We start from the raw sequence: 15,917 nt of genomic DNA, 5'->3' as shown, positions 1-15,917 counted from the left end.
GGGAACAGTGGGTGAGGGAGACAAAACAAAGGATTTGGCAGTCAGTAATGTATTATAAACAGTAATTTGAGACATTTTCTAGAATGCAGCATAAGCTAGTACTGTGTTATGTCAGATGCTTTGAAAGCATTTTGGTAAGTTATGAAGTATGCTGTTCGTCTAGTCTGATTACTCTTCCTAAGTAGGCTTACTGCATTATAAATGATCAGTGCAAATAACATCACAGTACAAAGTAACAGAGTAAAATTTGCACAGGTAAATTATGAAGAGAAGTTTTTATTATGGGTTAGTTTAATTTAAAAAAAATAATCTTACTTTGTTCATTTCCATCAAGGTTACATTGAGAAATCACAAACAGTAAGCAGTGTTTTGTAAACCCCAATTCAGTATGATGTCCAAATACTGCACCCCCCCCACACACACACACACATACAAGTTCTAGCTAATAACATACTTAGACTTACATTCCAGTTTGTGAATGCTGGTTTGTAGTAGCTCTGGTTAATCATTAATGTTCAAGTGTGGAAATATCTGCTTGTTTGGTATCAGAGCTCGCCAAATTGGAAGAAGTACTATGGCACAGCTAATAGGAATGCTGAAGTAGGTTTCAATCCTCTCCTACAGCTGAGTTCCATTTTTCCAGGAAAGAGGGATGCAGACACCAGGCTAGCAACAAGGGTACACATAAGTGCACCTTTGTCAGAAACAGTCCTGTCACCTGTTGCACCCATGTATCAAATAGGAAGCACAACATCAGTTCACAGTAAGTGGGGTGCTAGCCAGAAGCTAACTTTTCCCCAGCAACAGATGGAGCAGCGACCAACTGGGGGACAGAGGCTGGACTAGAACCCATGCATTCCATATTTGGGAGCATTATCTCAACCATTTACACTTCTGAGCACTCAGGAAAGACACGCAGCAGAGGTCATTAACCATCCCTCGGTCAATGGCAATTATATACAACAGAGTAGGGAAGAGTGCAGAGATAGGCATGATGCAGTGAAGAGGCACAGGTACATCTTATCCAAGGGACCCAGTCCAATCACAGAAGGAAAAATCTCTGAGGCATGCCAGCTGGGCTCTTGAGCACAGTCTGAGATATTTCCCCATCAGATATCATTTGAGGGGATAGTCTACACACTGAATGGTTGCCCCAAATATCCATAATCTGGGCCAATGATCCCCCATGCATTGTTTCCTGTAATTGTGGTGATAATGGTTCCCTCTTTCCAATTTGTTCCAGTGAACTTTGTGTTCTCTCCATCCTCAGGTGATCCCTTCTCCTGATGCAGGCTTTCTTAACTAGGGTTTCGTAAAACCCAGGGGTTTCTTGATAGCCCTGGAAGAGTTTTCCAAATGTGTGGGAATTAATTTTATATATTTTTTAAAAAGTTAAACATTTATCTGGTGATTTGACCATATATGGCCCTTCCTAAATGGCCACTTATGGGCCTGAAGTAGAGGGGACATGGGTGGCCATGCACACAGCTATGTTTCCCAACCATACTCTGCACAACCGCACCATTTCTGGGGTTTCCCAAGGCCTGAAGAATGTTGCAGGGGTTTCTCCATAGTAAAAAAGTAGAGAAAGGCTGTCCTAATGCAAGACGCTGGTAAGGTATCCCCTGTGCAAGCACCGGGTCATGTCTGACCCTTGGGGTGATGCCCTCTCGCGTTTTCATGGCAGACTCAATATGGGGTGGTTTGCCAGTGCCTTCTCCAGTCATTACCGTTTACCCCCCAGCAAGCTGGGTACTCATTTTACCGACCTCAGAAGGATGGAAGGCTGAGTCGACCTTGAGCCAGCTGCTAGGATTGAACTTCCATCCTCATGGACAGAGCTTCAGACTGCATGTCTGCTGCCTTAACACTCTGCACCACAAGAGGCTCTCGCAAGATGCTGGCAGTGGTATGGTATGCATAAGTGTCATCCTGAACAACTTTCCCTTCCTCCATGCAAAAACATACCTGATCCCTTCCCCAGAACACCCCTTCAGCCCCATCTTCAACATGCATGTTGAAGACAGCTGAGGGTGAACATCAGCATGTCATGAGTCCCAAGCCTAATGGTAGAATCTCAGACACACAACTATGGAGGAATCTACAGTATCAGGAATGCTGAAACTAAATCAAAAGTCCCATATTGCAATACTTCTTGATCTAGTAAGCCTCTTATACCTTTGTAAACTTCACTGACAGACCAGAGAGTCACAGGTAAGGCTGTCCCAGTAGTGCATTGTCCCAGTAGTGCATTGCAGGGAAACTATGCCAGGCAAACAACTGTCTGTTGAACACCTTGTAATGCCACAGGAAATAGGCTGGACTAAGAAAGTTGGCAATTCCACAGTTGAGCATTGAGATGCATACTTGTCACAGCAGCCATTGGCCATGCCATAAATTCACCAGATAGTTAGCTTTGTACTGGGAATGCCATCCTTCCTGGCCCTCACCTGTTTGAGTGGCTTCCTGCAAAGACTGAACAGAAATTATGGCAGTAATTAATAGTTATTTGCATTAACAACAAATGGCAAGTAGCCAGAATTCTGATTGTGGTGCTCAAGCAGGTTCACGGCTTGAGTCAACACTCGCCCATTCCTTGCACAGAATTACAGTGGAACTGTTTGTACTGCTTCACCGTGCTTTGCACCTACAAGGCAACAGGCACGGTGCTTAGTCAGCAGTAGCACATGTTGGAATGGAATTGTTGATAGTCACCCCATACTGCACATGTGCTTCTTGTATCTCCAGTCTACAGAGGAGGTGACACTGATGGAATCATGCTGACAGTATGGTACTGGAGTGCCAACCTGTCTGCCACCCCCACCTCTTTCAACTTTGTACATACTCACTGCTAGCTACAGTTATGGGATTCAGCGTTGTTGAAGAAATACATAGAGTGACTGTGGGGTGAGATGATTACAGCAGTCCTCATTTCAGGCAGGTGCAGACTTGTTTTGGAGGAATTCTTCCACTATGGGGAGGGTCACCCTATCTGTGTCCTGAGGGGTGGTACTGTAATAGTTCAGAGGAGAGCTGTGATAGGCAAATGCAGGAGCAGTGTTTGTTTTCTCTCTTGGCACTTTGTGCTCAGTGCCTCCTAGTTGTGCCAAGTGCCAACTGCCCTGACCTGGGTAGTCCAGGCAAGCCCAATCCTGTCAGATCTCAGAAGCTAAGCAGGGCCTATCCGGGCTAGTACTTAGCTTGGAGACTCCCAAGAATTTGGATGGTAGTAGGCAATGACAAACCACCTCTGAACAGTACTCAGATCTCCTGGGAACATGATATACATCATAGGATAAATAAATATAATACATAATATGCAAAGTACTCCCCACCAGAGTCCTTTAGTCTTTGTACAAACTGAGCCTGAGAGATGGCCGTCATATGGATGTCCTGGCTAGGGTTTATTTGATGCTTGAGAGAGCCATGATTGTTGTTTTGTCTTGCTTTAAAGGGATAAGTGGCTTTTCCTCTGCACATTCCTGTATGGGAAGCAAGTCCCTAGAAACTCAGTTCTGTTAGCTGTTAGTCTGGCATGATTTAGGAAGGGATTTTCATTTGTCTGTGTTTGAGATATGCAAATATGGTGTTCTACATCCTAAACCCTTTTGTGCTGTGCTTAAGTTGTGGACCCAAGGCAGTCATACTTAAAAAATTTTCTAAATACACCAAAGAATACAGTGCATTATATGCCAATTTTAAAATCATGCGTTGTCAAAGCAGTAAAATAAGCTTAAGCTTAAGCTAGATAAGAAAGTAAGCATTGTAAGTATACCAGTCAGCCCCTCTCTCCACTTGAGCAATTGTCTGTAGCTTCAAAATTTCAAATTTTCTATCTCTAAATACAGCACCATTTTCTTTATACATGAATCCCAGTTGCCTGACTTTTTCTGTTGCAAAATGACTTTTTCTATAAGAACGTCTTGGAAGGAGGTTTGAGGAAATGACATGGTTGGTTTGAAGTGAAATGTAAGATGTCGAATAGCTTAGAAATGTTATCTTTATTCTGGCATTGGATCTTTCCTCATTGTGAGATCTTTTATTTATCTTGCTTTGCCTCCTTTTCTTGGCAAAGGGGAGCCCTTGTTCCCTCCCTTCCCAATTTGGCCATTTCCTACTTTCCAGAGAGTACAAGAAAAATGTGTGCCACTGTCCCCTGTAGTAACTGCCTAAAATAGGAGGAAAGGAAGCAGCCTAACCACTCCACAGCTAGTTTGCTGACCTTTGGGTGCCTTGGCACTCTCTACCACAGCTCCATGCTGAGAAGAAAGTTGGGGGGGGGGGCGGGGGGGAGCTGCTCCCATTAGTCCAGCTAAACAAGGGCTAGTTAAAGTTCCATAGTGCTGAGGAGAAGCAACTTTGTGTATGAGGTATTCTGATAATTCAAAATTTATAGTTATTATTTAATAATATTAATAGTTTATATTCTTATATGTGTGTTCAGAAAGGCATATATATCTGGCTTCTTTAATTGCAGTTGTGATTCTCCGTGAACAGAGGAGAAAGTACTTCTGTATTACAGAATCAAGGAGACTTGCAGCATGGTGTTAGCACTTTACAGTGTGTTAGCACTTTTTTCCAGTTTCACATCTGTGCTCTAACATCCTCACAGGCCTATGTGGATCTTGTGACCATGGAACTAATTTTTCTGAGAGTCAGAATGGTTTGTGGGAATGGCAAGGAATGTGGGAAAGCTCCATGTTCCATGTATGGAGTGGTAGGATACTGTTCAGTATGTACAGGCCTGTCACAAACACTGGTGCTGACATACACTGAGGTGGGTCAGCTGCCATGTTGTGGAATTTCTGGTGAAGTTCCCTGAACCCCCAACCCCTTCACCTGTCTTGTTGCATGACCTTTCACCAGACCTGGTACAAAAAAATGATACAACACTGTCTAAGTGTGCTACAGCCAACTCATCTTTTAATGTGAACAGTGTCTTTCTGTATCAGTACATACCATGATATGTTTCTTGGTCAATCTGGATGTAATGCATTACATCTGAACCATGCTGAAGGAAGTTTTATTTATTCTATCCCAAATGATGATTGCACTTTGGTTCCTATTAACATTTTTAGCTGTGATAAATAAGCACATACTTCATGTAACAGTTTTTTTCCTGTCATTTTCTTCCTATTATTTTCAAGTAAACCCTCTTAAACCAGTCAAACATAGTACATTTCAGAGCTTGTTTTAGAAATGGACTTCCATAATTGTAGTTTGTCAGCTATAAAGAAACAAGATAATCTCTTATTTGTACTGATAGTAAATTTTCTTGACAAAAAAAGAGACCAGAAAAAGATATTTATCCTTTCTACCCTTTCCTTATATTTTGAATGTAACTCATTTTATAGATTGACTGAAAGCTCTCCTGCTAAAAACTGCACACAGTATTGAGCTGTTTGACAGCATATGTATAGGTCATCATTAGAACGTTATGGAGTAGTTGAACTTATTGACACTGATACTGAATCCAAAATGTCCTTATCAAATAAGAGGAAGTCTTTGCTAGGAATTGCTCCAGGATAAATATCAGGTACGGGACTGGCAGAGCTATTAATAAATAATACCAGAGGGCTTTTTAAGAAAGTATTTTTTCAGGCAAATATATTTCAAAATATTGTTTATTCAGAGCTATATCAAACTCTCATCAGTATAAGCAATATCTGTGCTAACCTACCTCCAGAATAATATTCTGTGCTTTATTTCCTAACACCTAGCTCCTTTATTTTCCTAATTTGTTTACACTGTATGCTCTTATAGTTAGTGACTGCTATTTGTGTTGCATTTTATTTTGGATTTTTTTAAACATTTCTCTGTGAGATGCTAATAAGATCTAGATTTTTTTTTAAGTGACTGTGGCAGGTTGGAAAAACTCAAATATAATTGTGAAAGTGACAGAAAAGAAAGTACCTCTAAGATTAGCACTGAAACATTGAAGTAATCAGAAATTTAAGCAGATTGGAATGCAATTGCTTAAGCCAAGCTTTCTAAACCAGGGTTCAGTGAAACCCATGAGTTTCTTGACAGTCCTGGAAAAGTTTCCTGAATGGGTGGGAGATAATTATTTTTAATATATATATTACATTTGTTAAACATTTATCAGGTGACATGACCATATATGGTCATGTTGACCTGCCCCCTCTTTCAGAATGGCCAATGATGGGTCTGGAAGGAGTGGGAAGGGGAGGGTGCCTAGGTAGGTGTGTACACAGGTATACTTCCCAAGCAACCATTCTGCACGGTCGCACCACTTCTGGGGTTTTTCAAAGCCTGAAGAGTGTTTTGGGGGATTCTCTGTGGTAAAAAAAAGTTGAGAAGGCTGGGTTAGGCAATTAAATTCCCATCTGCTTGAATTTCTGATACTTATTTCTGGTACTTATTAGAGTATACAATAATATGATTGCCTGGTACAGAGAGATCCTTAGCTGCGACCAAAAATTAACTTGAAATAAAGTATAGATTAAGTCAAATATGTTAACTTTGGTAGCTGTGAAAGAAGCAGTACTCCTGTTGCTGCAGAACTAGTTCAGAAGAAATCAGTTTTTGGAAAATATTTTTTTTCTGCTTCCTGGAAAAAATAGTCACAGTGCCGAAAACTTTTACACTAGAAGCAAAACACTAGTAGCTCAATTCTTTCTCTTTCTCTCTTCACAGATAATACCTTGGCACCTTACCCATTACTATGAGTCTGCTACATAGTAACTCCTACTTCGAAACCAGTGATCAAGAGAGTGGCTGCTGTGCAGCCATGGCCAGTGCCTGCAACTCTGGAGCCAAAGAGGAGAGCATGGCTGGCAGTGTGAGCAATGGCACAGGTGGAACACTTTCAAACTCTTTCACAGAAGAGACTCAGGGCTATGATGTGGAGTTTGATCCCCCACTGGAAAGTAAATATGAATGTCCTATTTGTTTAATGGCTCTGCGAGAAGCAGTACAAACACCGTGTGGACACCGTTTCTGCAAAGCTTGCATTGTAAAATCCATAAGGTAAGAAAGACCAGCTTGTGGAAAAACTCGCCAGACTGAGAAGTTCTGAAGTGTGTATAGCTGCTTGGCAGCAAAGGTCTATAACCTATGCAAAAGAAAAATTATACTGATTGGTATTGCAGTAATAGAAAGTGAATCACAAAAAAGGGGTAGGGACTTAAGGTAAAGGTAAAGGTATCCCCTGTGCAAGCACCGAGTCATGTCTGACCCTTGGGGTGACGCCCTCCAGCGTTTTCTTGGCTTCTCAAGTACCAGCTTAAGGCATTATGTTATTACAAAAAAGATTCATAGAAGATAAGGAACCTTCACATTCTCTGAAAGGAACCTCTACATGGGGGAATACTGAAAAGAAATTCCTGTGAGATATCTTTTAGAATGAGTAAGAGCTCTGTTTAAGGAAAGGTTTTTGACACTTAACATGTATAAAGGTAAAGGCATCCCCTGTGCAAGCACCAGATCATGTCTGACCCTTGGGGTGATGCCCTCTAGTGCTTTCATGGCAGACTCAACACTGGTGGTTTGCCAGTGCCTTCCCCAGTCATGACCGTTTACCCCCCAGCAAGCTGGGTACTCATTTTACCGACCTCGGAAGGATGGAAGGCTGAGTCAACCTTGAGCCGGCTGCTGGGATTGAACTCCCAGCCTCATGGGCAAAGCTTTCAGACGGCTGCCTTACCACTCTGCGCCACAAGAGGCTAGGGACTTAACCCACAACAAATTAAATTAAGCAACTAAAGGTTAAAAAAACAAAAACATACAGGCCAAATAATACTATTAATCAATTTAAGAATTACAAATATTAAGATATATATAAAAACACATGTATCTATTTCACAATAGATTAAAAACAAACATTAACCCTTACCATAGCTTTCGTTATCATTGATAATCTGTAATGAAATCCAAAAGTGACAAGTATTGACCCTGATCCAGGAGCACTTACAGCCCAATTGGCTGCCTTCATTGGTCAAACTAATAACATTGCAGCTTGGCACCTGACATATATAATAATATATTATATATATATATACCAATTTCTTGGTTCAAAGGACTTCACTCTTTGCACAACCCGTGGTAGGAGTGTACTTGACTATAGCTTATGTTCTTTCAATCTTTTTGCATCAGTATATTCTCTGTCAATAGGCTCACGCACCGAAAGCAACCATCTACCACTCCAGCTCTCATTCCAAACCCTTTATAATGTTACTCCAGACCAAGCTCAACTCTCTCCCCCGGAAAACACTATGCTCTTTAATAGAATTAGATGGTCACCTAAAGTTGGCAGCGAACTCACTCTATTCCTTAACTCTGCTCAGATGACTAACCTAAAACAGAATATCACTAGAACTGGCTCCCCCTCTGAGATTCTAAGAACATTTGACCAAATTGCTTTGGCCTGCAGAACTAAGGCCCTACCCCTAAGATCTACTACAACTCGACCCTCCTCTTGATTTGATAATGATTGCCTCAGTGCAAAGGTTGCTCTGAGGAAGTCATTCCATGAAGCTCGTCTGTCCAAAGACCCCACTTTGTTAGAAAACTATACACTCCAAAAAAGACAATATGAATCTCTAATAAACACTAAGAAGCGCTCTTACTATCAGGCAAAATGGGACCATCTTTTAGCAGCATTTAAATCTAACAACAGCAGCTCTTTTTGGAAAACGATCGCAAATTACTTAGGTGAAAGCAACAGGCCATTTAAATCTTCTATCTCTTCCCAAACATAGCGCAATTATTTTTCTACACTTTTTGCTCCCTCCCCAATCCAAAATAATCATCTCAGCTTACCCTCTGCTTATTCTCTTCCTAGCTGGCCACCTGTCAGTCTGGATGAAATTGAAACCCTTATCCAAGAACTAAAACTAGGCAAATCTCCAGGGCCCAATGGTCTACCAGCTGAACTATTTAAACTAAACTCTAACTGGTGGAAACAACTCCTGGCTGTCCTTTTTACAGCTATCGACCAATCGGGAATATTCCCTGAATCCTGGCTCAACTCAATCATTGTGCCTATTTATAAAAAAGGTGGTGCCAGCTCTCCAGAAAACTACCGTCCTATTAGCCTTCTATCCATAGCCAGCAAAATGTATGCCAAACATCTAGAACTTAAACTCCTAGATTGGGTGACTTCAAATGATCTAATAGGTCCTGAACAAATCGGCTTCACTAAAAACTGTTCCACCATAGACCACTGCTTAACCCTCTACTCTCTTGCAGACAAATATCTTCATACAGGTAGGAGGAAACTCTATGTAGCTTTTATTGACCTCAAGGGTGCATTCGACTCTATCTCCAGGTGTTTACTATGGAGAAAATTGCAAGATCTTAATATTGATTCGCGCCTATTACTACTTCTAATGAACCTCCATTCCAACAATACCTGTCAAGTTAAATTTACTGAAAAGGGTCATTTAACAAATCAAATCCCCATCCTGAGAGGAGTTAAACAAGGCTGTGTCCTTGCTCCTCACTTATTCAACCTCTTTTTACATGATCTTTCAAAAACCCTAAGACTCACAAATGGTCATCCACCCAAATTAGATAAACTGCCAATCCCACTTCTTTTATATGCTGATGACACCGTCTTGGTTTCCCATTCCAGAATTGGTCTGATTAGATACCTGAATGCTTTCCATAAATATTGCCAACTCAATGACCTATCGATAAACTTCAAAAAAACCAAAGTGATGGTCTTTGCACAGAAGTGATCTCCCTCAAATTGGCGCATTGGTGGTCATAAAATCGAGCACGTCAAATGTTTCAAATACTTAGGAATCACCTTCCAACATAATTTGCATTGGACTAAACATAGAAATAGGATTACTTTGCAGGCTAACAGTTCCATTACCCACCTAAACTGGTTTTTCTTTCTTAAAGGCAATCAGTTTGTCCCAGCTGTCTGTCGTGTATTTGACTCTAAAATTCTCCCCCAAATTTTATATGGCATCCCTCTGTGGATCTCAGGTTTTAACAAAAACATGGAGAGCTTACAGTCTGTCTTTTTCCGGCAGATTTTGAGAACTCCAAATTGCGTCCCTTACTCCTCTTTATGTCTTGAAACTGGACATAATCTTCTTGAAACTAAGGCCTGGATTTTCACGTTTAAATATTGGCTAAGACTGCATTTTAGGGTTCGATCAGATAGCCTATTGGCCTGTTTACTGAGAGACTCTTTTAAATTTAAATGGTTCTCTACCATCCTGACTACACTCCAACAAATTGGCATTGACTACAACTACATCCTATCTCTGAATGAACCTTCCATTATGTGCCAAATCAAACAAAGGCTACTTGATCACGAATTCCAAAAAATCCATCCCACTGTTCCAGCAATTTGCTCTCCCCGTGTGCTTGGTCTCCAAGTGAAGCATGGGATAATGCCGGCTTATTTCCATAACTTGGCAAATCCCCTCTATCGCAGAGCATTTTCGCTTGCTCGGCTTAACGCCTTTCCATCCAAAGTATTACAAAGGAGATTTGCCAAGATCCCCTTCAAAAACAGACTATGCACCTGTGAATCAAGTTCTCCTGACACCATCCAACATATCATACTGGATTGCCCCTTGTTCACTCAACAGAGAAGGCATATCATACCTCTTATACCAAAATGGAGAAACCATTCAAGAGACTTGGTTTGTCAATTTTTACTGAGTGATAAGGATGCCGATGTCACTTTTATTATGGCTAAATTTCTGTCCTCAGTTTTTAAACTTAAACTGTCCGATGTATCTTGACTATCTTTGTATATCCTCCTAATCTGCTTTATGCCAATAAAGGTATTGTATTGTTGTTAATAATATATGACCAAGATGACTTTATTCTGATAATTAATGTTCACTATCAATGGAAATAATATTGGTCATAAACTTCATTAGCTCCTGGCTTTACAGAACTTTTCTGGCCAGGTGAGTCTGGTACAGAATTGACTGAATTATTGCCATAGGAATAAGTGTACCTGACCATGGCTATGAATTTTTAATAACATATCTGGAAATTGGGTTCCTATGATAGCAGTTGTGGTCTAGTTTGTACCTGAGCTGCAATATAAACCGGATGTTTCTAACAAGTTTTGTGAGTCTGTGAGGTCTAAAGTTATTATTGACCACTTTATTTTTCCAGGACTAAAATAGAAGGCTTTGTGTCATAGTCCATTGAAAATGTAAAACCAACCAGTTTCCTCTTAAGCTTCAAAACCAAGTCTGCTTCCTTTAAATGCAATGTTTTAGACAGATGCTGGCTAATAAACTGTTAATTATAAGCTTCCTTTTTTTTTTTTTTTTTTTTTTTTTTACAACTGGAGTCCTGCATTTCATTGTCTTCCGTTATGGTTATAAATGTACTGAATTGAAACCTAAAAATAGAGTAGATATTCTGTTAAAAATGATTTGGCTATCATCTCACATACACGTATTATACCTCCTATATAAGGAGTATAGCAATATATTGTCCATTGTCATATACCCAAAAGAGTCTCTGAAGCTGTGTCTTGTGTTTCATCCAGTTATATTGGAAGCCTTTCTATTTAGACAATACTGACCACAATTGGTAAGATTTGTGAATGTAGGGACAGATGGAAGATTCTTATCTGTGTACTCCTATTTCTTATTGACTCTTTACCTTGCAGCTAATTGGGGCTGAGAGGGATACCATAGCCTTGTAACCATGGTTATTTTCTTTGACTGGTATTCCTGGTACAATTTACCATTCTGTATGCAGTACAAGATACAGATGAAATACTGGACAATTCCATTTCAACCATAGGAGCTTTTGATGAGTATAGCTTAGTTCCCAGGTCTGTAATAGAATAATAATAGACCTCACAGTATGACTGAGGAGTTCACACATAAAAAATGCTGTGTAACTATTATGAGATCCTCTGCATATTTTTATTCTGTTTGCCATATGTGTGTTGGGGGGAGTGTGTGACATTTTCAGGCTGAGCTGAATCAACACAAAGGCCATCTACATGAACTTCTGGTTTTTCACAGTGGCCAATTAGATAGCCCAGACAAATCCACAAACATATGGTATCAAGGTAGACCAAGCCACTAGCAATTGATAGTCACTGTCATTGTGCCTCTGAACATAGAAACCTCTGTTGTCTAAGCTGCAAGTAGACCTATCCTGCATTAAGTAGTTGATTTTTTAAAGGCTTCTAAAACAGGGATCGTTGCTACATTTTGAACCAGTGAATTCCAGAAATTAATTATATATTGTGTGAAAAATTATTTTGTTATGTCTTTCCTTATTATTATTATTATTATTATTATTATTATTATTATTATTATTATTATTATTATTATTATTATTATTATTATTATTATTACATAACCCCATCCCATCTACTTGCTGATCAGCTTCATTTGGTGACTTTAAATTCTAGCATTATGGGAGATGGAGGAAAACAATATCTTTTTTTGTTTAGAATCCCTTGGGGGAAAAATAAGATAAACTAGGTGAACAAAATAGAAAAGGTTGTGATACTAGAAGAAAAAGAAGAAGAGTTGGTTCTTATATACCGCTTTTTCTGTACCTGAAGGAGTCTCAAAATGGTTTCCCTTTCCTCTCCCCACAACAGACCCCCTGTGAGGTGGTTGAGGCTGAGAGAGCCCTGATATCACTGCTCAGTCAGAACAGCTTTATGTGGCAAGCTCAAGGTCATCCAGCTGGCTGCATGCGGAGGAGCGCAGAATTGAACCCGGCTTGCCAGATTAGAAGTCCGCATTCCTAACCACTACACCAAACTGTTTCTCTATTTCAGTATTTTTAATTTGTAACTGTAGGAGCTTCTAAACACATTACATGATTTGCTAAAAGTCTAAAACTCAAACTAACATGAAAGTTAAGTTTAAGGAACAGCTGCAGAAAGTTGCCTTCTTTCATCTGTATGTATGTCTCTTTAATGAATAGCTGTCCGCTGAAGCAGACAAAGGCTTATTGTAGTATAAAACATATGATACTACAGCTGTTGTTAAGATCTGATTCATAGAATCATAGAACCATAGGATAGTAGAGTTATGCACTATGCAGGACACTCATAACCCTATCGCTTTACTGGTATAAGTTCTGCATAAGACCTCCGTCTCTTTGGGAATAGTTTCAGAGAATACCGTAGCCAAGTTGACCTGCAGTACAAGAGTTAGATTCAAGTCTAGCAGCACCTTAGAGACCAACCTCTCTTTGGGATGGATTCTGTCAAAAAAATCAACTCCCTCAGGGGTGGGGGTTGTCCCACATAGCCCCATGTTGTACTGATCCAGCTCCCCACTCATTTTGTTCCTATGGTGCCCTATCCCCCCAGGAGCAGCATTTCAGGTCATTTTAGGCAGCTTCAGGATTGGGGAGGCAGAGCAGTTTTGTTTCCATGCAAAGAACTTCTACAATATCCAACCCTTTACGTAGTATAATTATATATGTGTGTGTGTGTGTGTGTGTTCATAGTACTGTTTCTTCTTGCTTACAGAGATGCTGGTCAGAAATGTCCAATAGACAATGAAAGCTTACAAGAAAATCAGCTGTTTCCTGACAACTTTGCCAAACGTGAAATTCTCTCATTGAAAGTGAAATGTCCTAACAAGGGCTGTGATCAAAAGATGGAGCTAAGGCAACTAGAGGTAGGGGTACAATAAAATCTGTTCTATAATCTTCCATCCTCCCCAGGATACCAGCCCTCTCTTAGGTACTGTTGATTAACATCAGCAAGGAATAGGATACCAGCTGGAAAATTAAGATAGGATGTATTTTAGATGCTGTAGTCCAAACCTGTTATGCACCACAGTAGCTAAAGCTGTTTGTTGTGCCACAAATCTGTGGTTGTTTTTTGTGAAGCCTGTTTCTGGATTTTTAGTTGTTACAGACATTGTTAACTATTATGAGAAAATAATATGGAGACTGAATGCACATCATAGTTGTACTGCTATTCAGCTGCCATGGGCTGGCTGTGGCTTCATAGAACTTACACACAGTTTCCTACACAGTTTTGTTTTTCCATTCACAAAGAACTGTGCATTTTTAAAACAGCCATAGACTTCCAGGACTAATGCTGAACAACTCCTTGACAGTCTGTGAGATGGACACTTTCTTCAATATCGCTGATCGTAAAGCAAGTTATAATGTTTGGAGTGTTATTAAAATCCAGAATACTCTCTGGCACTATTGTCAGACCTGGCCATAGTGATCCATGTAAAAGTTACCTCCAGATTGGATTACTGTAATGCACTTTGTGTGGGCCTGTCTTTGAACCTATTCTGGAAATCCCAACTGTTCCAGAATGCAGCGGCACAGGTTCTGACGGGGATCCCTTGCTGTGCACACATCCACCCAATGCTTTGCCAAAAAATTATTTGAGCTAATTTTTAAAATTTTGTTTCTGATGCCATGGTCTACTTCTGCTTTTCCGCAGGACCATCAGCTGCATTGTGGCTTTGCTTCAGAAGAATGTCCTCAGTGCCAAGGCTGTTTCCAGAAGAATCAGCTACAAGAACACGTAATGCTAGAATGTCCAAGGCGGCAAGTCACTTGTCCAAACTGTGTCATGAATATGGCATATGAAGATAAAGAGGTGTGTCTTAAAAAGCATGTTACTTTTTTGGGTTTTGTATTGTTTACAATACAATATTAGGATTTGTCTTCAATCTGATGTTAATGCGTTGATGATTTAGAAGTCAGTTTTTTCCTGTGTTGTGTTTAAGATATGAGTCTAGTTCAGAATATAAAGTTATTTGGAATACATTTGGAAATAACTTTTAATGGTATAGTCACAAGGATTTAACCCTTTTTTACCTTTCTCCAAAGATATGTGCATTTAATATTAATTCAAATATTACAAATCAAATTCTTGGTTTTATTTTGGAATTTCTTACAAAGGTGTCTTTATTAAAGTTTTTCTCCCAGTTCTTTCTCAAATGTTTCTTATGTCTTGAGATTGTAGTTTACTTCTTGGTCAGGGTCTGTTGCCCTGCATCACAAACTTCAATTTTTTTTCTTGATGGTTTATCTAGAGATTTCCTATTGGCAGTATGCAGGTTCAGACTACTCCAAACTATGGCTCTACAGATGTTCTTGGACTACAATCCTGGCAGGGGCTCATGGAAATTGTAGTCCATGGACATCTGGAGAGCCACAGTTTGGCCACCTCTGCATTAGAATGTAGTTAAAAAGTTTCTCCATGGTTTCCTTTTTTTAAAAAAAGTACTGTAATTTACCTGCCACACAAGCATCTACCTATATTTTTAAAATAATTATCTGCTTTCTGTGAAATTAATTATTTCTTCTTTTTTGCATTCATTAAAATGAAGCTTCATGATCAGAAGTGCCCCTTGGCAAATGTTCTCTGTGAATACTGTGACACAGAACTAATCAGAGAGCAGGTAAGAAGCTTTCAATGATAGCAATGCAGATTTTGATACTTATTAGATCATCTTATTCCTCTTTCAGGAGGAGTAGATTGGGTGATGAGAGGGGCTTGTTTAGGAGGAGACAACTGTTGGACTATGCAAGATTTGCAGAATGCATGATTCAAAAGAATATGAAGAATATCCTATGGGGGTATCGGAAGAGATGTGCATTTAGCATAGTTAAAACATGAACTTCCTGATATCTTTCAAATAGTTCTTTCCTGCATCCAGATTGGCTCACTGGAGATTTCCTACTCCTTTGAGCATACTTTCTCCCAGCTTACATACAGAACAGACTGAATGAACACAGAACAGTTAAACAGTTAGAAATCTCTCTCTCTCTCTCTCTCTCTCTCTCTCTCTCTCTCTCTCTCTCTCTCTCTCTCTCTCTCTCTCTCTCGTATATAAAACTCTCCTCTTTGCAGATTTAAACTCTGCCAAACAAGTAGCAGTGAGAAGCTTTTTGTTGTCTTCTGCTACATGGGAACTTTTAAAAGATGTTCTTTCACTAAGTGTCTTGTTTCTTTT

General features: G+C 39.8%; 1 protein-coding gene across 1 annotated transcript in view; it reads left to right on the top strand.

The window, feature by feature from the left end:
- The window catches only part of TRAF6 (TNF receptor associated factor 6), a 29,894-nt gene that overhangs the window by 5,218 nt on the left and 8,759 nt on the right, over positions 1–15,917 (top strand). The window contains exons 2-5 of the mRNA XM_077322178.1: positions 6,658–6,990; positions 13,457–13,607; positions 14,396–14,554; positions 15,291–15,362. Of these exons, the coding sequence (XP_077178293.1) occupies positions 6,686–6,990; positions 13,457–13,607; positions 14,396–14,554; positions 15,291–15,362 (687 nt within the window). The 5' untranslated portion in view covers positions 6,658–6,685. The remainder of the gene's footprint in view (positions 1–6,657; positions 6,991–13,456; positions 13,608–14,395; positions 14,555–15,290; positions 15,363–15,917) is intronic.

This window comes from Paroedura picta, chromosome 2 (assembly GCF_049243985.1).
Source record: "Paroedura picta isolate Pp20150507F chromosome 2, Ppicta_v3.0, whole genome shotgun sequence".
Lineage (NCBI taxonomy): Eukaryota > Metazoa > Chordata > Lepidosauria > Squamata > Gekkonidae > Paroedura > Paroedura picta.
The sequence above is the reverse complement of the archived record's forward strand: the minus strand, read 5'-3'. Positions and strand labels throughout refer to the sequence as shown.